The 23809-nt window shown below is 43.9% G+C and overlaps 1 protein-coding gene across 17 annotated transcripts in view; it reads right to left on the bottom strand.

Moving 5' to 3' along the window:
• NCOR2 (nuclear receptor corepressor 2) overlaps positions 1-23809 on the bottom strand; it is a 641335-nt gene that overhangs the window by 268516 nt on the left and 349010 nt on the right. For all 17 annotated transcript variants that reach the window (XM_068243885.1, XM_068243983.1, XM_068243973.1 and 14 more), the window contains exon 14: positions 5009-5107. In XM_068243885.1, coding sequence (XP_068099986.1) covers positions 5009-5107 — 99 coding nt within the window. The remainder of the gene's footprint in view (positions 1-5008; positions 5108-23809) is intronic.

Raw genomic sequence — 23809 nt, 5'->3', positions numbered from 1 at the left:
GCTAATATTAGGGGATACATCTGGCTATATTGGGGGGCTGATACTGGGGACACACCTGGCTATCTATCCTTGGGGGACATAATACTGGTGGCATGTTTGTTATCTACTGTAGCGCTTTTTATTTTTTACTAGAATTGGGAATACCTGAGGATTAATGCAATTTTTCATTTTTCCCTCCTTTTTTCCCATTAAAATGCATAGAATTTTTTTTCATGGGTCAAAATAGCCTTCTATGAAAGTATAGTATGTCCTGAAAAAAACGATATCTAGACCATTTAGGTATCGTGAGTAGGGATAAAGTTATGGCTGTTTAAATAGGGACATGGCTAAAGCGTTAAAACTGCTCTGGTCCATAAGGTGAAAACAAGGTCTGGATGCGAAGCGGTTAACAAGCATCCGAGGTGAAAATAAACGAATTATATAAACAATTTTATCTATCCTCCTCCTTCTAAAAATGACTTTTTTAGTCATCCCACAGTTTTATTTTATTTAAATCTACATTTTAAATTTTTACTGTTTCATGACCTCCTTACTGCTCTCAGAAGCCACTTACTGACAGAAAAGTGTTTTATGGCTGTATTTCATTATCAGTGAGTGTTACGGTATAGTACGACCCGGTCCCAACCCAGGCAGAAACTGTCACTTGCATACCTGATTTTTAACTCTTTCAGGCAGAGAAAGAAAAAAAGGAACACAGCATTGTTATTTTTGTGCTGGCACTGTACATACACATGTCTATCTCATCATGTCACCTCGGACGTCCTTAAACGTAATTCAGACTTCAGCTATTGCCAGCACTAAAATTACACAATGAAGACTGGTGAGCTTTATTTGGCCAACAGTTTTATGCTGACCACACACACCTATTAAATGGGCACTTTTTTAGTACTTTTACTGGTTATAACCAACAGTGCAGGTGGTAGAGTGTAGTAGATTCACATTATTGAAATCTAACACTGGAGATAAAAACAAGCCATTAGCTGCACACAACAGCAATTTTATCTGGGTTAATAGGTTATCATAGTGACACTGCCCTGCTCTGCACTGCACATTTCCTTCAGTGACTTCCTGCACTGCTGGTGAAGGTGCCCATACATCACTCCATATTGTGGCTTGATCAACCTTACGGTCTTAATTTTATCGAATTGGAAGAGAATTGGTGCTGCAACATGGCCACCCCATCGATCCTTTGATCAGCTTCTGGCCAAAATCAGTCAAATGGATCAACCGGGAATTTATAAAAAAAAATCACTGTTGCAAAGGGTCGATCGGGTGCGTGCTGGCATTCAAACTCATGATGGCCAAGGGACCCAACGGACCCACCAGAACTGGAAGTCTCACCTCTCCACCAGCGCAACTCCTGGCCTTCTCTAGTGTCCGCCATCACCGCGATCACCTTTACCATGTGACAATATCACATGTGTGATGTCACAACATGTGCTGAGTCATGTGGTACCAGAAGAGGGCAGGAGTCGTGCTGGCAGAGAAGCAAGACTTCAAAACACAGAGCACATGCAAACGAAGGGGGGAGACACACTTTACACTTCGGGGGTGGCACAGCAGCCCGGTAGCCGCAGGAACAATTTCCAATAGATTTCAAGCTGAATTCTATTGGAAGTCGCTGGGCAGTGTATGCGCAGGTAATAGACCCCTCTCTGATCAGATTTGATCAGAGAGAGAGCTATCTAATGGTCGACATGGCAATAGATCAAGTAATGTATGGCCAGCTTAAGTTGTAGTTAATAGCAGTGGGACATCAATGTGCTTATGTTGCCTGTTCTGTGCAGCAAGACATCTGAATCCCAGAATCGTCCACATACAATCACATATCTAATGGCAATGAAGACATTTCACATATAATGCATTCAGCTACGATGCAGTCCTCCTAAAGCTTGGTTTTCAAGTCCATGGATCAACAAAATAGTACAAGTAGTATTTTTATTATTGAAGTCAGCAATGTCATCTTTCATAATCCTCTCACTTCAAGTCAAGAGTAGCTGTAGTTAAAAAGGAACCTTCAAAACTCAAAGCACATACTTTGACCAACATAAAATTTCCTTTTGCAGCACCTGTCATCCCCCCAGGTCCTCCTGTGCTTGAGGTTTATGGAGGAGGATGCCAAGCGGAGTATGGAAGTCAGGTGATGGGGTCCTATGCAGAGACCGCCAGGGGCAGCCCATCCTTCACTGAGGGGCACTGAGTAGGCTGGTATCAGAAAAATTCCTTCTGCCCGCAAGTATGAAATAGTGTGGTTGAATGAAAATTATATATATATATATATATATATATATACATTCATATATGTATATATATATATATATATATATATACATAGAGCAGTAAAGAAGGTATACAAGAGGCTATAAAATTAAGCCTCAACTCCAGGCACACATTTTCCTCTTCCTGTGCAGGTATTCAGTGGCAGAGCTTGTGTTTAACTATAAACTCCCTGGTTAGTGGTGCCAAATAAATCACTTTTAAATTGTCTCACTGGGAAACCATGTCACCTGAGAGGAGAAAGTATTCCAACAACCTGCCCAGTAGTTTCTTTTTCTTTTTTTACTTGCTTTATTTAGTGAATACAATAAAAACACTACATTAAGAAATCACATGTCATAACACAAATTTTCATGTTCCAAAACTGGGGATGATCCTGTGTGTAACTCTACCTGGCAGTCTTAAAGGGAACCTGAGGTGAGAGGGATATGGAGGCTGCCATTTTTATTTCCTTGTAAACAATACCAGTTGCCTGGCAGCCCTGTTGATCTTCTGGCATAAGTAGTGTCTGAGTCAAAACCCTGGAACAAGCATATGGCTAATCCAGCATAACTTGAGCCGAGTCGGAAGACCTGATCTGCTGCATGCTTGTTCAGGGGCTATGGCTAAAAGTATTATGCTGGGAATACACCATACAATTTTCTGTTAGATTTACCTGCCAGATAGATAAAGTTCAACATGTTGGAAATGTATCTATCTTACCATCTATCTGCCAAGCAATTAGGCATTGTTCTACTCAGCAGGAGATAAACAGACGACAATGCACCAGAGATAATAATAATTGCAGTATTTGTATAGCGCCTTTCTCCTGGCGGACTCAAAGCAATTGCGAGGCAGCCACTAGAGCACACTCAGTAGGCAGTAGCAGTGTTAAAGGACTTACGAGGCGAAAAAATCACAAAAAGTTAAATACCTGCATGTAATATCAATGCACGGAGGGCGCCGTTCGCGTCCTCCGTGCCGTTCCGCCGGGTCCCCGCAGCTCAATGTGCCCCCCGGCCGGTCCCCATCCCCCATCCCGGGCTCTCCTTCCTCCACTAAGATGGCCGCCGGAGCTGGCCGCGGCTGCGCAGTCCGCCTCCTGTTGCGTGGATCGGGGGGGGGGGGGGGGGGGGGGGGGAGGCCCTAGAGCTGCGCAGCCGCACTCGCGCATATGTGGACTGCGCAGCCGCGGCCAGCTCCGGCGGCCATCTTAGTGGAGGAAGGAGAGCCCGACCTGGGCTGGGGGGTCGGGACCGGCCGGGGGGCACATTGAGCTGCGGGGACCCGGCGGAACGTGCATTGATATTACATGCAAGTATTTAACTTTTTGTGACATTTTCGCCCCGTAAGTCCTTTAACCTCCCCGGCGTTCTATTGAGATCGCCAGGGAGGCTGCGGGAGGGTTTTTTTTTTAATTAAAAAAAAACTATTTCATGCAGCCAACTGAAAGTTGGCTGCATGAAAGCCCACTAGAGGGCGCTCCGGAGGCGTTCTTCCGATCGCCTCCGGCGCCCAGAATAAACAAGGAAGGCCGCAATGAGCAGCCTTCCTTGTTTGGCTTTCCTCGTCGCCATGGCGACGAGCGGAGTGACGTCATGGACGTCAGCCGACGTCCTGACGTCAGCCGCCTCCGATCCAGCCCTTAGCGCTGGCCGGAACTGATTGGTCCGGCTGCGCAGGGCTCGGGCGGCTGGGGGGACCCTCTTTCGCCGCTGCTCGCGGCGGATCGCCGCAGAGCGGCGGCGATTAGGCAGCACACGCGGCTGGCAAAGTGCCGGCTGCGTGTGCTGCTTTTTATTTGAGGAAAATCGGCCCAGCAGGGCCTGAGCGGCAGCCTCCGGCGGTGATGGACGAGCTGAGCTCGTCCATACCGCTCAGGAGGTTAAGGAGACTTGCCCAAGAAACTCCTTACTGAGAAGGTTCTGGCTTACTGAACAGGCAGAGCCGAGATTTTAACCCAGGTCTCCTGTGTCAGAGGCAGAGCCCTTAACCATTACACTATCCAGCCACTAGAGATGATGACCATTCTCTACAGAAAATAATCTAATTATGCATTCTAACAGAAAATCTAACAGAAAAATCTTACAGAAGAATCTAACAGAAAATTGTATGGTGTATTCCCAGCATTAGAGACACAAGGTCAGGAGAACTGCAAGGCAACTGGTCTTGTTTAAAAGGAAATAAATATGACAGCCTCCATTTCCCTCTCACCTCAGGTTCCCTTTAATGCTGTCAGACTCAGTTCAGTCTATGCCTGTGTCCCATGCCGCTGAAAGCTACAATCTCTAGTGCATAGGGTGACGCTGTAGTAGCCTCTATTTGTGGACAATGCACAATTCAATGCAGAGCGGAGCAGTGCCATCCTTATCCAGAAGATCACAGGACAAAGTTTGAGGGAACTGTCAGCATGTTAAGTCTCTGCTAATGTGACCCATAAAATAATTACATCAGTCCTCATCTGCCTGAAAGTTCTACGGTTGGGCATGCCCTGCCCTCCACAGAAGCAGGATAATAAAAGGCTCTGCTAAACTCTTAAAATGTACAAAGGAGGTAAAATGGAAGTTTTATTGATGAGCCACATTGGTAGCATGCATTTTGTATGTGCTATTGAGATGCCCTGGGTGCTAAAAGTGCTTGATTCTCTTTAAGCAATCACTTCCTACAGCAGGAAAGGGGGGTCCAGTGTCTCTACATCAATTCACATCAAGGGAAACATTTTACTTTTAAAGAGAAAATAATTATGCCTCACCTGATTCTTTCCACGCCGTCTGTAATTCCTCCGTACAAGACTTTTGTAGTTCTCATTCTTTTTGGTCAGGTAATAGAAAAGCACACAGTCTGACACAGTCTGTAAGATACAGAACAGCAGGCAAAATGTAAGACATGTTGGCACATTGCTGTCAAAAGATCAGCAACAGACAATGCATTTCCAGTCATAAGACTGCAGTCTAGATGCTGAATAACTAGCAAGGCTGTCTATACAGAATCAGAATCATCAGAGTTTGTACCCGGAATTATTTTTGGTTGGTGATTTTACAGTGATTGGACATACAATAAAATACATAGAGTGGCATATACAGTAGAATAAGGCATGACACATAAAATATGTTACAAATAGAGTAGGCATATCCACATGGAACACCCTAAGGTGGACCAGAGGGGTCATCCGAGTGCTACGTGAGCGGAGCTGCTCAACTGCTCTTCAGCAATTTGGATGCCTGTGTAATGTTCGTGAGAGAGGATAGTCGAGACAGAGAGAATAGAGAGAAGAGAAAGAGAGAAAAAGGAGATTTAAACAAGAGAGAGTCCTGGTGTTGCAGGGGTGGCCTGCTGGTGGGTGGCATGGTTGGAGGTCCCCTATGGCTGCGCTCAATAATGCAGCCCCCGACTTATGGCCTAGTCCAGTGAGGCCAGTCGCAAGGCCTGGAACAGACTAGCCCTGAGATCAGCTAGGTTGCAAAGAGGTAGCAAGTTGGACAGGCATCGCTCCACATCCAGAGTAGTGTTGAACTGCAGCAAGAATTGCCATCTGTGGGCAGCAGCAGCGGCCTGAGTCCCATGAGCAGTGAATCAGCTGCACACATGGTTAGACTAGGAAGCAGGCCCGGTCCACTGTGGCTGTTTCAACAAGATGCTGGAGTGTGGGTTTCTCCCCTTACGCATGGTGAGCGCGCGCGCGCACACACACACACACACGCACACACACACACACACACACACACACACACGCACACACACACACTCTCTCTCTTTACTAGCTGTGTGGCAGGGATGTGGCATGTATTACTGGGACCATTTAAAGTGCTATTCTTTTAATTTCTCATCGATTAGTTTTATTTAACTACAGCTTACAAATTACATACTAGTGGAACTCCACAGCATCAGACTATAAACCATACAGCTGAAAGGAATCTGGTACATCTTTGAGTAAGAACACAGATTTGACTACAAGTGTAAATGACTACATATTGCAACTTATACAGACACACACAGTGATATTTGAGAAGTGAAATGAAGTTTATTGGATTTACAGAAAGCGTGCAATAATTGTTTAAACAAAATTAGGCAGGTGCATAAATTTGGGCACCACAAAAAAATAAATGAAATCAATATTTAGTAGATCCACAGTGACTCCATCTGCAGCAAGATGATGTTGTAGGTCTTTGGCGCTGGTCTGTGGGTTGACTGACTGTTCTCACCATTCGTCGCTTCTGTTTATCTGTGATTTTTCTTGGTCTGCCACTTCGAGCCTTAACTTGAACTGAGCCTGAGGTCTTCCATTTCCTCAATATGTTCCTAATTGTGGAAACAGACAGCTGAAATATCTGAGACAGCTTTCTGTATCCTACCCGTAAACCATGATGGTGAACAATCTTTGTCTCCAGGTCATTTGTTTTGAGATCCCCATGTTGCTACTCTTCAGAGAAAATTAAAAGTGGAGGGAAACTTACAATTGACCCCTTAAATACTCTTTCTCATAATTGGATTCACCTGTGTATGTTATGTCAGGGGTCACTGAGCTTACTAAGCCAATTTGAGTTCCAATAATTAGTTCTAAAGGTTTTGGAATCAATACAATGACAGTGCCCAAATTTATGCACCTGCCTAATTGTATTTAAACAATTATTGCACACTTCCTGTAAATCCAATAAACTTAATTTCCCTTCTCAAATATCACTGTGTGTGTCACCTATATGATATATTTAACTGTCATTTTTTATCATATCATCCAACGATGCATACAGAAAAATCATGACTATTTACAAGGTAGCCCAAACTTTCGCATCCCACTGTGTGTGTATATATATATATATATATATATATATATATATATATATATATATATATATATATATATATATATATATATATATTCCCCATTAGTTGTACAGAGATGCCACAAATCAATTAAATGATGCATGAGTTCATGTGGGCTAGCAAGCCGTTCAAACCAAAACCAACTTCCGGGTTATTGTTGGGTTTAGGTGAAGGAATATGGACGTGAAGATCATCTTTGCTTCTTCCATCATTGACTGGAGGGAGGGACTGACAGCTCAGGCACTAGAATAAACAGGGCTGGTCTGCCAGGTCCAAGGTTACACATAAGAAAAACACAGTCTATAAATGGCCCAACTGCTGGAACCCAATCTGCCCACACTAGAACCTCTGGAACTAAATTTATATGAAGTACGGCTACCGGAATACAATTGATGTACACTAGAACTGCAAAAACACTGTATACAGGACAACTTTAGCAACATAGTCTATGCTGTAAATGGCAGGCCTGCTGAAAAACATAATATAACCTTCAGCGCTATTTTCAATATTTCCACCACCAGTAGCACCAATTATCAAGATGCGCTTACCGGATTCTTAGGACCTTAATTATAGGGTCCTAGATAAAGCCTCATCAGACCAGCAGATGGTTTTCTCCCTGCCAATCTCCACACATAAGGTCGCTGTCAGATGTTATCTCAAGCGATCAAATCCGCCAAAGCTCACAATGTGCATAAGGAAAAATTTATAAAAAGCTCATCTAAGCGTATCAGTCTTAATATACACCCTGGGCGCGGAGGATGTTTGGCTGGACGGCGTCCTGGTATTGATATGCTTGTTTATTGTTGGGGTCCCTGTCATAAGGGCCCTTATGTGAGTCACGTTTTTTATACTGCTTTTTACACTGTTTTAATCTTTGGAAAATAAATAGTATATTAAGACTGATACGCTTAGATGAGCTTTTTATATATTTTTCCTCATGCACATTGTGAGCTTTGGCGGATTTGATCGCTTGAGATAACATCTGACAGCGACCTTATGTGTGGAGATTGGCAGGGAGAAAACCCTCTGCTGGTCTGATGAGGCTTTATCTAGGACCCTATAATTAAGGTCCTAAGAATCCGGTAAGCGCATCTTGATAATTGGTGCTACTGGTGGTGGAAATATTGAAGATAGCGCTGAAGGTTATATTATATTCTGTGAAGACACTGTACTGGAGTGTTGGACTTTAGCTGCTTTTTCTCATTTTGGACTTTTATTTAGGTTGCACTGATATACTTAACGATTGCTGCTGAAAAATAGCCTCTCTTTGTGGTAAAATTCCCAGAATGTAGCCTGTATGTGGGAGAAAAGCAAGAGCGTGGTCTATAAGTGGCAGGACTGCCAGGGCACAGCCTGCATGTGGTAGAACTAAGGAATGTAGTTTCTAATGCCTTTGAACTGTTGGAATACCTCTGTGTGTGGTACAATTACAAGTAGGCCATCTTTATGTGCTAGAACTGCAGGTATGGCTTACAGTCTGTATTATTTATTTATTTATTTATTGTATTTATAAAGCACCAACATATTACGCAGCGCTGGACAATAAATAGTAGTGAACATGTAGTAAAACAGTCTATATATGCAGGATCTTCTCAAAAAATTAGCATATTGTGACAAAGTTCATTATTTTCTGTTATGTACTGATAAACATTAGACTTTCATATATTTTAGATTCAAATACACACAACGGAAGTAGTTCAAGCCTTTTATTGTTTTAATATTGATGATTTTGGCATACAGCTCATGAAAACCCAAAATTCCTATCTCAAAAAATTAGCATATTTCATCCGACCAATAAAAGAAAAGTGTTTTGTTTTTTTTTAAAAATCAACCTTCAAATAATAATGTTCAGTTATGCACTCAATACTTGGTTGGGAATCCTTTTGCAGAAATGACTGCTTCGGTGCGGCGTGGCATGGAGGCAATCAGCCTGTGGCACTGCTCAGGTGTTATGGAGGCCCAGGATGCTTCGATAGCGGCCTTAAGCTCATCCACAGTGTTGAGTCTTGCGTCTCTCAACTTTCTCTTCAAAATATCCCACAGATTCTCTATGGGGTTCAGGTCAGGAGAGTTGGCAGGCCAATTGAGCACAGTAATACCATGGTTAGTAAACCATTTACCAGTGGTTTTGGCACTGTGAGCCGGTGCCAGTTCGTGCTGAAAAATGAAACCTTCATCTCCATAAAGCTTACCAGCAGATGGAAGCATGAAGTGCTCCAAAATCTCCTGATAGCTAGCTGCATTGACCCAGGCCTTGATAAAACACAGTGGACCAACACCAGCAGCTGACATGGCACCCCAGACCATCACTGACTGTGGGTACTTGAGAGTGGACTTCAGGCATTTTGGCATTTCCCTCTCCCCAGTCTTCCTTCAGACGCTGGCACCTTGATTTCCGAATAACATGTAAAAGTTGCTTTCATCCGAAAAAAGTACTTTGGACCACTGAGCAACAGTCCAGTGCTGCTTCTCTGTAGCCCAGGCCAGGCGCTTCTGCCGCTGTTTCTGGTTCAAAAGTGGGTTCATGCTTCCATCTGCTGAAAAGCTTTATGGAGATGAAGATTTCATTTTTCAGCACGACCTGGCACCTGCTCACAGTGCCAAAACCACTAGTAAATGGTTTACTGACCATGGTATTACTGTGCTCAATTGGCCTGCCAACCATCCTGACCTGAACCCCACAGAGAATCTATGGGATATTGTGAAGAGAAAGTTGAGAGACGCAAGACCCAACACTCTGGATGAGCTTAAGGCCGCTATCGAAGCATCCTGGGCCTCCATAACACCTGAGCAGTGCCACAGGCTGATTGCCTCCATGCCACGCCGCATTGAAGCAGTCATTTCTGCAAAAGGATTCCCGACCAAGTATTGAGTGCATAACTGAACATAATTATTTGAAGTTTGACTTTTTTTGTTTTCAAAACACTTTTCTTTTATTGTTCGGATGAAATATGCTAATTTTTTGAGATAGGAAATTTGGGTTTTCATGAGCTGTATGCCAAAATCATCAATATTAAAACAATAAAAGGCTTGAACTACTTCAGTTGTGTGTAATGAATCTAAAATATATGAAAGTCTAATGTTTATCAGTACATTACAGAAAATAATGAGCTTTATCACAATATGCTAATTTTTTGAGAAGATCCTGTATATGCTACGACTGTAGGAACAAAGTCAATATGCAGTGGATATAATAATAATAACCATCAGCAGTTGGCTGTTGGTGTAATGGTTAAGGGCTCTGCCTCTGACACAGGAGACCAGGGTTCGAATCTCGGCTCTGCCTGTTCAGTAAGCCAGCACTAATTCAGTAGGAGACCTTTGGCAAGTCTCCCTTACACTGCTACTGCCAATAGAGCGCGCCCTAGTGGCTGCTGCTCTGCTCTGGCGCTTTGAGTCCGCAAGGAGAAAAGCGCAATATAAATGTTATTTGTCTTGTCTTATTTGTCTTGGATATGCAGGGACATGGTCTATATGTCTAGAAGTGCAATCTCGCAAAACATTGTAGGAAGACCATCTGTATTCCGTGAAAATACAAGACCACAATCCACAAATGCTGCAACTGCACAAACACAGTTTATGTGTAGCAGTAATGCAGGAAAGGGATCTACATGAAGTGGCACTGCAGGAACACCACCTATATGAAGTGGCACTGCAGGAACACAACCTATATGAAGGGGCACTGCAGGAACACAACCTATATGAAGTGGCACTGCAGGGACACAACCTATATGAAGTGGTACTGCAGGAACACAACCTATATGAAGTGGCACTGCAGGAACACAACCTATATGAAGTGCCACTGCAGGAACACAACCTTTAAGAAGGGGCACTGCAGGAACACAACCTATATTAAGTGGCACTGCAGGGACACAACCTATATGAAGGGGCACTACAGGAAAGACATCTACATGAAGTGGCACTGCAGGAACACAACCTATATGAAGGGGCACTGCAGGAACACAGCCTATATGAAGTGGCACTGCCGGGACACAACCTATATGAAGTGGCACTGCAGGAAAGAGATCTACATGAAGTGGTACTGCAGGAACACAACCTATATGAAGTGGCACTGCAGGAACACAACCTATATGATGTGGCACTGCAGGGACACAACCTATATGAAGAGACACTGCAGGAACACAACCTATATGAAGTGGCACTGCAGGAACACAACCTATATGAAGTGGCACTGCAGGAACACAGCCTATATGAAGTGGTACTTCAGGAACACAACCTATATGAAGTGGCACTGCAGGAACACAACCTATATGAAGTGGCACTGCAGGAGCACAACCTATATGAAGTGGCACTGCAGGAACACAACCTATATGAAGTGGCACTGCAGGAACACAGCCTATATGAAGTGGTACTTCAGGAACACAACCTATATGAAGTGGCACTGCAGGAACACAACCTATATGAAGCGGCACTGCAGGAACACAACCTATATGAAGTGGCACTGCAGGAACACAACCTATATGAAGTGGCACTGCAGGAACACAGCCTATATGAAGTGGCACTGCAGGGATACAACCTATAGGAAGTGGCACTGCAGGGACACAACCTATATGAAGTGGCACTGCAGGGACACAACCTACAGTATATGAAGAGACACTGCAGGAACACAACCTATATGAAGGGGCACTGCAGGAACACAACCTATATGAAGTGGCACGGCAGGAAAGAGATCTACATAAAGTGGTACTGCAGGAACACAACCTATATGAAGGGGCACTGCAGGAACACAGCCTATATGAAGTGGCACTGCAGGGACACAACCTATATGAAGGGGCACTGCAGGAAAGAGATCTACATGAAGTGGTACTGCAGGAACACAACCTATATGAAGGGGCACTGCAGGAACACAACCTATATGAAGGGGCACTGCAGGGATACAACGTATATGAAGTGGCACTGCAGGGACACAACCTATATGAAGTGGCACTGCAGGGACACAACCTATATGAAGAGACACTGCAGGAACACAACCTATATGAAGGGGCACTGCAGGAACACAGCCTATATGAAGTGGCACTACAGGAAAGAGATCTACATGAAGTGGCACTGCAGGAACACAACCTATATGAAGTGGCACTGCAGGAACACAACCTACATGAAGGGGCACTGCAGGAAAGAGATCTACATGAAGTGGTACTGCAGGAACACAACCTATATGGAGTGGACTGCAGGAACACAACCTATATGAAGTGGCACTGCAGGAACACAACCTACATGAAGGGGCACTACAGGAACACAGCCTATATGAAGTGGCACTGCAGGGACACAACCTATATGAAGTGGCACTGCAGGAACACAACCTATATGAAGGGGCACTGCAGGAAAGAGATCTACATGAAGTGGTACTGCAGGAATACAACCTATATGAAGGGGCACTGCAGCAACACAACCTATATGAAGTGGCACTGCAGCAACACCGCCTATATGAAGTGGCACTGCAGGGATAGAACCTATATGAAGTGGCATTGCAGGGACACAACCTATATGAAGTGGTACTGCAGGTACACAACCTATCTGAAGAGACACTGCAGGAACACAACCTATATGAAGGGGCACTGCAGGAACACAACCTATATGAAACGGCACTGCAGGAACACAACCTATATAAGGTGGCACAGCAGGAACACAACCTATATGAAGTGGCACTGCAGGAACACAACCTATATGAAGTGGCACTGCAGGAACACAGCCTATATGAAGTGGCACTGCAGGGATACAACCTATTTGAAGTGGCACTGCAGGAACACAACCTATATGAAGCGGCACTGAAGGGACACAACCTATATGAAGTGGCACTGCAGGAACACAACCTATATGAAGTGGCACTGCAGGAACACAACCTATATGAAGCGGCACTGAAGGAACACAACCTATATGAAGTGGCACGGCAGGAAAGAGATCTACATGAAGTGGTACTGCAGGAACACAACCTATATGAAGTGGCACTGCAGGAACACAACTTATATGAAACGGCACTGCAGGAACACAACCTATATAAGGTGGCACAGCAGGAACACAACCTATATGAAGTGGCACTGCAGGAACACAACCTATATGAAGTGGCACTGCAGGAACACAGCCTATATGAAGTGGCACTGCAGGGATACAACCTATATGAAGTGGCACTGCAGGAACACAACCTATATGAAGCGGCACTGAAGGGACACAACCTATATGAAGAGACACTGCAGGAACACAACCTATATAAAGAGACACTGCAGGGACACAACCTATATGAAGTGGCACTGCAGAGATACAACCTATAAGAAGTGGCACTGCAGGAACACAAGCTATATGAAGTGGCACTGCAGTAACACAACCTATATGAAGTGGCACTGCAGGAACAGAACCTATATGAAGGGGCACTGCAGGAACACAACCTATATAAAGTGGCACTGCAGGAACACAGCCTATATAAAGTGGCACTGCTGGAACATAACCTATATGAAGTGGCACTGCTGGAACATAACCTATATGAAGTGGCACTGCAGGAACATAACCTATATGAAGTGGCACAGCAGGAACACAACCTATATGAAGTAGCACTGCAGGAACACAACCTGTATGAAGTGGCACTGCAGGAACACTACCCGTATGAAGTGGCACTGCAGGGACACAACCTATATGAAGTGGCACTACAGGAACATAACCTATATGAAGTGGCACTGCAGGAACATAACCTATATGAAGTGGCACAGCAGGAACACAACCTATATGAAGTAGCACTGCAGGAACACAACCTGTATGAAGTGGCACTGCAGGAACACTACCCGTATGAAGTGGCACTGCAGGGACACAACCTATAAGAAGTGGCACTACAGGAACACAACCTATATGAAGTGGCACTGCAGGAACATAACCTGTATGAAGTGGCACTGCAGGAACACAGCCTATATAAAGGGGCACTGCAGGAACATAACCTATATGAAGTGGAACTGCATGAACATAACCTATATGAAGTGGCACTGCAGGAACATAACCTATATGAAGTGGCACTGCAGGAACACAACCTATATGAAGTGGCACTGCAGGAACACAATCTATATAAAGTGGCACTGCAGGAACACAACCTATATGAAGTGGCACTGCAGGAACACAGCCTATATGAAGTGGCACTGAAGGGACACAACCTACATGAAGTGGCACTGCAGGAACACAGCCTATATGAAGTGGCACTGCAGGGACAAAACCTACATGAAGTGGCACTGCAGGAACACAACCTATATGAAGTAGCACTGCAGAGTCACAAACTGTATGAAGTGGCACTGCAGGAATACAATGTATATGAAGTGGCACTGCAGGGACACAACCTATATGAAGCGGCACTGAAGGAACACAACCTATATGAAGTGGCACGGCAGGAAAGAGATCTACATGAAGTGGTACTGCAGGAACACAACCTATATGAAGTGGCACTGCAGGAACACAACTTATATGAAACGGCACTGCAGGAACACAACCTATATAAGGTGGCACAGCAGGAACACAACCTATATGAAGTGGCACTGCAGGAACACAACCTATATGAAGTGGTACTGCAGGAACACAGCCTATATGAAGTGGCACTGCAGGGATACAACCTATATGAAGTGGCACTGCAGGAACACAACCTATATGAAGCGGCACTGAAGGGACACAACCTATATGAAGAGACACTGCAGGAACACAACCTATATAAAGAGACACTGCAGGGACACAACCTATATGAAGTGGCACTGCAGGAACACAACCTATATGAAGTGGCACTGCAGAGACACAACCTATAAGAAGTGGCACTGCAGGAACACAAGCTATATGAAGTGGCACTGCAGGAACACAACCTGTATGAAGTGGCACTGCAGGGAAACAACCTACATGAAGAGACACTGCAGGAACACCGCCTATATGAAGTAGCACTGCAGAGACACAACCTATATGAAGTGGCCCTGCAGGAACACAACCTGTATGAAGTGGCACTGCAGGAACACTACCCGTATGAAGTGGCACTGCAGGGACACAACCTATATGAAGTGGCACTACAGGAACATAACCTATATGAAGTGGCACTGCAGGAACATAACCTATATGAAGTGGCACAGCAGGAATACAACCTATATGAAGTAGCACTGCAGGAACACAACCTGTATGAAGTGGCACTGCAGGAACACTACCCGTATGAAGTGGCACTGCAGGGACACAACCTATAAGAAGTGGCACTACAGGAACACAACCTGTATGGAGTGGCACTGCAGGAACATAACCTGTATGAAGTGGCACTGCAGGAACACAGCCTATATAAAGGGGCACTGCAAAAACATAACCTATATGAAGTGGAACTGCATGAACATAACCTATATGAAGTGGCACTGCAGGAACATAACCTATATGAAGTGGCACTGCAGGAACACAATCTATATAAAGTGGCACTGCAGGAACACAACCTATATGAAGTGGCACTGCAGGAACACAGCCTATATGAAGTGGCACTGAAGGGACACAACCTACATGAAGTGGCACTGCAGGAACACAGCCTATATGAAGTGGCACTTCAGGGACAAAACCTACATGAAGTGGCACTGCAGGAACACAACCAATATGAAGTAGCACTGCAGAGTCACAAACTGTATGAAGTGGCACTGCAGGAATACAATGTATATGAAGTGGCACTGCAGGGACACAACCTATATGAAGTAGCACTGCAGAGACACAACCTGTATGAAGTGGCACTGCAGGAACACAACCTATATGAAGTGGCACTGCAGGAACACAGCCTATATGAAGTAGCACTGCAGAGTCACAACCTATATGAAGTGGCACTGCAGGGACACAACCTATATGAAGTAGCACTGCAGAGACACAACCTATATGAAGTGGCGCTGCAGGGAAACAACCTGTATGAAGTGGCACTGCAGGGACACAACCTATATGAAGTGGCACTGCAGGGACACAGCCTATATGAAGACACACTGCAGGAACACAACCCATATCAAGTATCACTGCAGGAACACAGCCTATATGAAGTGGCACTGCAGGGACACAACCTATATGAAGTAGCACTGCAGAGACACAACGTGTATGAAGTGGCACTGCAGGAACACAACCTATATGAAGTGGCACTGCAGGAACACAGCCTATATGAAGTAGCACTGCAGAGTCACAACCTATATGAAGTGGCACTGCAGGGACACAACCTATATGAAGTAGCACTGCAGGGACACAACCTATATGAAGTGGCACTGCAGGGACACAACCTATATGAAGTAGCACTGCAGGGACACAACCTATATGAAGTGGCACTGCAGGGACACAACCTGTATGAAGTGGCACTGCAGGAACACAACCTGTATGAAGGGGCACTGCAGGAATGCTTTTTATAACAACATATACAGCGGGATACAAAAGTTTGGGCAACCTTGTTAATCGTCATGATTTTCCTGTATAAATTGTTGGTTGTTGAAACATAACAAAAAGTCAGTTAAATATATCATATAGGAGACACACACAGTGATATTTGAGAAGTGAAATTAGGTTTATTGGATTTACAGAAAGTGTGCAATAATTGTTTAAACAAAATTAGGCTGGTGCATAAATAAAAAAGAAATGAAATCAACATTTAGTAGATCCTTCTTTGCAGAAATTACAGCCTCTAAACGCTTCTGTAGGTTCCAATGAGAGTCTGGATTCTGGTTGAAGGTATTTTGAACCATTCCTCTTTACAAAACATCTCTAGTTCATTCAGGTTTGATGGCTTCCGAGCTTAGACAGTTCTCTTTAAAGAGAATCTGTACTCTAAAATGTTTACAGCAAAAAACATACCATTCTATTCCTTACTTTCTCCCGGAACCCTCTGTGCTGTTTCTGCCACTCTCTGCTGCAATCCTGGGTTGTAATTAACAGTTTTAGGCAGTGTTTACAAACAATTGTATACTGCTACCAAGCGCTGGAGGTTCTTATGTAAAATTGAGCTGCGTTGTTAGTTGAGGGATCCCTAAAAACCCTCACAAGGATAGACCAAAATTGTATATTAAATCTAACACGCGCTCCGAAATTGTATCTCAATTTCCTTTTATTTTTAATCACTTTTGTTTCAAATTTCCACAAAAACCAATAAAATAATCAGGCAACCTAGTACTAAAATCCAGATTGTTCATACCCATTCAATCATACACATTCATAAATAGAAGGGCCCTTCTACCTCAACCCTGCCCTTCTATTTACTAACCAGCTTGTGATAGGCTCACATAAGCAGAGTGTGTGAGTCATACAGAGCCTGCAGGGGGCCTGCAGAGGGTGTGTATCGCTTCTATCCAATCACAAGCAGCCCTGCACATTCCACACATTCAAATTCAAGCCTTAGCCCGACAGAGCCCACAGAAGGAAACAGATTAGATCCTATAACAGAGATAGCACAGCCACTGTGCAATTAGGAAAGGCTGCAGTAATCCAGACCACATTAGAACAGGCAAAGGAGCTTATAGGATAGAAGAACTAAGGCTGAAAATTTTGTTACAGAGTCTCTTTAACTCACATCACATTTTTTCAATTACATTCAGGTCTGGGGAATGAGATGGCCATTCCAGAACGTTGTACTTGTTCCTCTGCATAAATGCCTTAGTGGATTTTGAGCAGTGTTTAGGGTCATAGTCTTGTTGAAAGATCCAGCCCCGGTGCATCTTCAGCTTTGTCACTGATTTCTGGACATTGGTCTCCAGAATCTGCTGATACTGAGTGGAATCCATGCGTCCCTCAACTTCGACAATATTCTCAGTCCTTGCACTGGTCACACAGCCCCACAGCATGATGGAACTACCACCATATTTTACTGTAGGTAGCAGGTGTTTTTCTTGGAATGCTGCATTGTTTTTCTTCCATGCATAATGCCTCATGTTATGCCCAAATAACTCAATTTTAGTTTCATCAGTCTACAGCACCTTATTCCAAAATGAAGCCGGCTTGTCCAAATGTGCTTTAGCAAACCTCAAGCGGCTCTGTTTGTGCTGTGGGCGGAGAAAAGGCCTCCTCTGCATAACTCTCGCATACAGCATCTCTTTGTGTAAAGTGCGCTGAATGGTTTAACGATGCACAGTGACTTCATCTGCAGCAAGATATGTCTGACTACATATCCTTAAGCAGTGGCTGGATGGTGTAATGGTTAAGGGCTCTGCCTCTGACACAGGAGACCTGGGTTCGAATCTCGTCTCTGTCTGTTCAGTAAGCCAGCACCTATTCAGTAGGAGACCTTAGACAGGTCTTCCTAACACTGCTACTGCCTATAGAGCGTGCCCTAGTGGCTGCAGCTCTGGTGCAGAGTAATTTTTCTCTTGCATTGAGCATAAATGGTACATGCTAGGCTAGTTTCAGCTAGTTTCTGCTAGTTTCAGCTAGTAGTGTTAGTGGTATAATGGATATGTTAGTTACCTACCATACACTGAGACCTGGGTTCAAATCCCAGCCACGGTATGTACGCTGGTTTTTGAAATACTGGAATTCCCTGGCAGATGAGACCCTCCTTCCTCCGGTAGGAGGGAATAGGTAGAAGGGTGGAGGGAATCAGAAGTCTTGAAACATGCTTTCTATCATTACTCCAGCTAGTAGAAATTTTTCTAAATTTTAAAGTTCGCCTCCCCATTGAAGTGAATCGCGAACCGAACTTTCCGCGAACCGAAAATTGGAGGTTCGCGACATCTCTACTTACAAATTGAATTGAATATATGGTTTAAACAATTTTACTTGAGTAACTGTAAACAATATTATATTAAAAAAAAAAATGGGATTGAGGAATAAAACGCATCAATCACAGCAAACACATTCGTAATTTTATAGAGATGCAGTAAAATACATAATGCTGTGTATATGTTATGGCAATTACATTAGATCTACAATAATGTGGAAATCCATAACAACATACTGCACATGGAAAAAAGGAGAGAAATGGCAAGATGTACGCATATTTTACACAAAAGCAAATAACAGATACGGTGGATTCAACAGCTGTTCAGACACAGTGTGTGCCGTATGTGGCCACATCCCATGAGCAAGGATGTAGCTACCAAATAAGTAAGTTTTATTTTGTTTTTTTAAATTGACCAATAAAGGATGTCATAAAAAGACCTGCTTGTTATACAAACAGCCCTGTCTAGCCAAGACATCTCTCTAGGCTCCAGCACAAATACAACTGATAATCCACAAAGTATTTTATTGTGTCAATATGCTATTTGAGACACAAAAGGCTTTCTAAGTAATAATTTCCACCACTACACGCAGCAGTATGAAGGAGAAACTGCCAAAGGAAAAATCAGAGCTTTCCTGGTTAACTATAAATATGTTAGTACCCATCACAAAAAAAAGAGATTCCACAGTTGTCACTGAAATAACATGAAACTGGCATCAATCATTGTTTACTCCTATTAAACTTTGTTTGCTTTAGAGATCTGATTCAACACAATATTTTAAATACAAATTAAAATGGCATTGACTCAAATAATTAGACCCTTAACCACCTTGGCGGTAATGACGAGCTCAGCTCGTCCATTACCGCCGCGGTGGATTGCTCAGCCCCTGGAGGGTCTTTTTTAATAAAATTGTCTGTGGGGTGTGTAGCTAGCACTTGGCTAGCTACATCACCCCCCCCTACCGATCGCCGCCGGCCCGCTCTGATCCCCCCCCCCCCCCGGATCTCCACGGAATACATACGCCCCCCGGAGCCACCGTTGGAGCAGCCTCTCCATAACCTCCAGGGGTCGCAATGGCGGCGATCGGAACTGCGCATGACGTTGATGACATCAGACGTCACGCCCGATCGTCACCATAGCAACGCCTGAAGCTATGGTTGAAGTCTCGACCATCACGGGATCGTAGCCAGGTAAATATCGGCGGCTGCGATCTGAGGAGGGGGGGGGGGGAGGGAACAGTGCCAGGGGACTTTGGGGGAAAGTGTAGCTAAACTAGTGCTAGCTACACCAACTTAAAGAGAAACTCCGACCAAGAATTTAACTTTATCCCAATCAGTAGCTGATACCCCCTTTTACATGAGAAATCTATTCCTTTTCAAAAAAAAAAGGAAAACAGGGGACGCTGTATGGCTGATATTGTGGTGAAACCACTCCCACAAAGAAATTCTGAGTACTAACTCTAGGCAGTTTCCTGTCTGAGAACCCTGTTGCATTGTGGGAAATAGCTGTTTACAGCTGTTTCCAACTGCCAAAACAGCAAGCAGCAGCTACATCACTTACCAGCAGTAAAAATGTCGCCATGTGATAATTGTCAGAATATAAATCAGGGATTTAAAATATTTTACAATGGGCAAACACTGACTAAATCATTTATACATAATTATGTTCATTCATAAATTCATAAAAATGAAGCACTTTTTTATTAAATTATTTTCACTGGAGTTCCTCTTTAAACACTTTTTCTTTGAAAAAAAAAGCCATTGGAGTTTCCTGACACTGGGCAGTACATTTCAATCCAGCATGCTTTGATAGTTATAGCAAAACTGTGAGATAGAAATAGAGGTGGGTATGACCCACGTGAAAACAAATTTCATATATTAGTTAAAAAAAAATGTAAAAATTGCTTGATGCTTTGATCGATGCTTTGATAGTTAGTGTAAGGATCCGCTCAGCTGGCTGCACAGGCAGACAGCTGTTTAACCATTCCTCTAGTCTATGGGCTGCAGGTCTCTGGAAGAGAGACCTATCTTTCCTTTGCAAGTTTCTGATCTGCTCTGCTGCTGAGGAATTTGCATACATTGGTTATGCAAATCACCCAGCTAACTCCTTTGTAGGCTGGCAGTATAAAACCCCATGTTTTCCTTTGCTGGTCATTCCTTCAGGGTTTGTTGAAACACTCCTAAAGTGTCAGCCATGCTATTTCTTGTCAAAGTTATCTTAGAGTAATTCTTGGGACTGCACTAGGCAGCTTCCCTAGTGCAGTTAGCTTGCTATCTGTTTTGTCTGTATTGCCTCTCTGTTGCGATTGTCCTGTCACCAACGGTGTTTGTCAGGAAATCGTTCTGTCTGTCTGGGGTGCTAACCAGAGCAGCGGTCGCTACTGGTAGCCCCTTCTGTTAATCTGTCTTGTTTGGATCGCACTATTCTCTAAAAGTAGTGGCTGTGGATCCTTCTAATCTTTGTTCTTGGAGTGTAAGCTGGAGCAGCGGTTGCTACCGGCTACCTCATCTGTCTGTCGTGTTTGGATCGTACTAGCCTCTAGCGGTAGCGGCTGTGGATCCTTCTGATCTTTGTTCTTGGAGTATAGCTGGAGCAGCGGTTGCCACCGGCTATCTCATCTGCCTGTCGTGCTTGGATCGCACTAGCCCCTAGCGGTAGCGGATCCTTCTGATCTGCTTTCTTGTTCCTGTACCCGGATCGCACTCGCTCTGACGGAAAGAGCAGTGGATCTTTCCTCTCGTATTCCTGTTTTCCGTTTGTCTGTCTTGTCTGATGCGAACGCTTGCTGTAGGCTCGGTGAGGTAACCGTTAAGCAAGCGCTCGCGTTCTTTGTTTCGTGTTTGTCTGTCGGTGGTTAGTTAGGCGTGCTTGTCTCTGTTGCGCTTAACCTGCGGAGATCACGCTGTAAACGCGTTCGCTGTTGCGAATGAGTGCGGTGTTCGCGTTTAGCTAGCGTTTGTTATTTTCGTTATTTTCTCATTGTCGTTTGCTGTGCCTTTGCTACTCTTGTGTTCTGTTCTGGTCAGTCTTGTGTCACTTCTGGCGATCGCCTCTCTCGCGATCACGTTCATACTTTGTTTCTGCGAATGTGTGTTCACCGTCGCTGGGTGGCGACTAGATTGGGGAACACACATTTAGCCTATCTCTGTGCTCTTCTCTTTAAGGGCTCTGTCTTAGATCTGTACAATTCCCATCTGGCATTTGTGGCCGTGCAGAGGCTGTGCTCGTCTGCACTCCACAGCACCATCTGCTGGTGGGAATTGCCCTCTGCTGGTGCATTGCACCTAGCCTGGGTTCACCCAATGATACGCTTGTGGAAGGTTTTCGCTGTGTCAGTGTGCATTTCGTGCGCTGACCACGAAAACGATTCCGCAAACGTTACAGTTAGTCTTGAGATTTAATGCATATATACAAGTATATATGTTTGTGGTACAATGCTATAATAGGATGGTAGTCCAGAGCAAAGTATATACTAAGTAAAGACCCAGGGGCCGTAGTTGGTTTACAAAAAATAAACATACATTATATAAGAATGTAGCAGACCCAAAGTTGATTCTTATAACTACTAAAAGAATAGTGTGTATCTTAGCCCTCTATTATAAGCATAGTCGATCCAGGGAGACCAAGTTTTCTCAAATTGTGGCATCCTATCCTCAATTGTTGTGGATCATAATATTATGGGCTGGAGTAACCACCTGGTTAATGTCTAAGTGTGACGATTTCCAGTGTGAAGCTAGATAAGTTTTTGCACCGTTAGCTATGTGCTGGAGTAGTCTATGAGGGATGTTTTAAAGAGCTAGGTTTATCGCCCAGCAAGATTACTGCTGGGTCAGTAGGGATTGATTTGTTGAGAACTGAGGATAAAATGGCAATTATCTGAGACCAAAAGGTGGCAACAATTGGACATGTCCGCCACATATGATAAAAAGAACCACGTGCTCCACAACCTCGATAACATAAATCGGAGGAAAGGGGATAAATAGAGGAAATGCAGTTCTGTTTTTTAAAGTGGGCAAAGAGCTGATGTGACTTGTCAAATAGCTCCAGTTTTGTTCCATCTGCCCAAAGGGCATTACACAGAAGCATTGTGGCTTGTCAATATGATTGTAAAAACTTTCAGTCCAACTTTTTTGTTTTGCTTTCAACTGTGAATTCCTCCTGAGTATCGTTTTGTTGAGCCTACGGTCATTCAAAAAAGTGGTAGATGGTGTGATCAGACACTGTTGATCCTTAACCTTGGAGTATACCTTGTATTTCTTTGGACATATTATTTGTTTTTTGTTTACCATTCTCACTATCCTCTTGTCCATTGTGGCATCAGTTTTCCTCTTGCAGACAGGTCCAGAAAGGTTGGCTATACTTTTTTCTGATCTGGTTCCAACAAATTTGTCTAGGCCATTTTAAAATATCTATGCCGAGTAAGCAATACTTTATTTCACACTTGCTTTACTTTAGGGGGTGTGTCAAACTGGAATACAAAGTGACATGTGACCAAGTCACGGCTAACCTCAATCTAGTCTAGTGGACACCTCCTTTCCTTATAAAAGTTTCCTGGTGTCCAATGCCCCCCCTCCCTCCCATATACTGTTCTACTGTTCCTTTGCATCTAGTGCCCCCCAATATATCTTCGCTGGAGGTCTACAGTGCGCCAAACCGGTGGCCCCCGCAGGATGGAGTATCACATGTATGTGTACTGTACATGTTGTGATATAATTTAATCCTTTGCTTTTAATTTAGTCACTTTCAGAAGGTGCAAAGCCTTTTGTGAATGAACAGCAAAGATACTAACAAATCTGCCCACTGCTGTATATAGAAAGGATTTTACTATGTGTATTGCTTGTTGTCAAATGTGTCTTTTCTATATGCATGCAGACATAGCAACAAAATTATCTCAGCACACATTAGGCCATTCCAATGTACTTACTGAAAAGAGAATGCTAATCGGGAAGGTCTGTTTGCTATACTCACGTAATCAATCCAGGGTTGCCTCCTCAGTACTCACATGTAATGCCTTCACATTTTTTCACCAAAAACTTAACTTTCAAATATAGGGAATCACA

Source organism: Hyperolius riggenbachi, chromosome 1 (genome assembly GCF_040937935.1).
Source record: "Hyperolius riggenbachi isolate aHypRig1 chromosome 1, aHypRig1.pri, whole genome shotgun sequence".
Taxonomy (NCBI): Eukaryota; Metazoa; Chordata; class Amphibia; order Anura; family Hyperoliidae; genus Hyperolius; species Hyperolius riggenbachi.
Note: the sequence above shows the minus strand (reverse complement) of the source record. Positions and strands in the feature narration are given on the sequence as shown.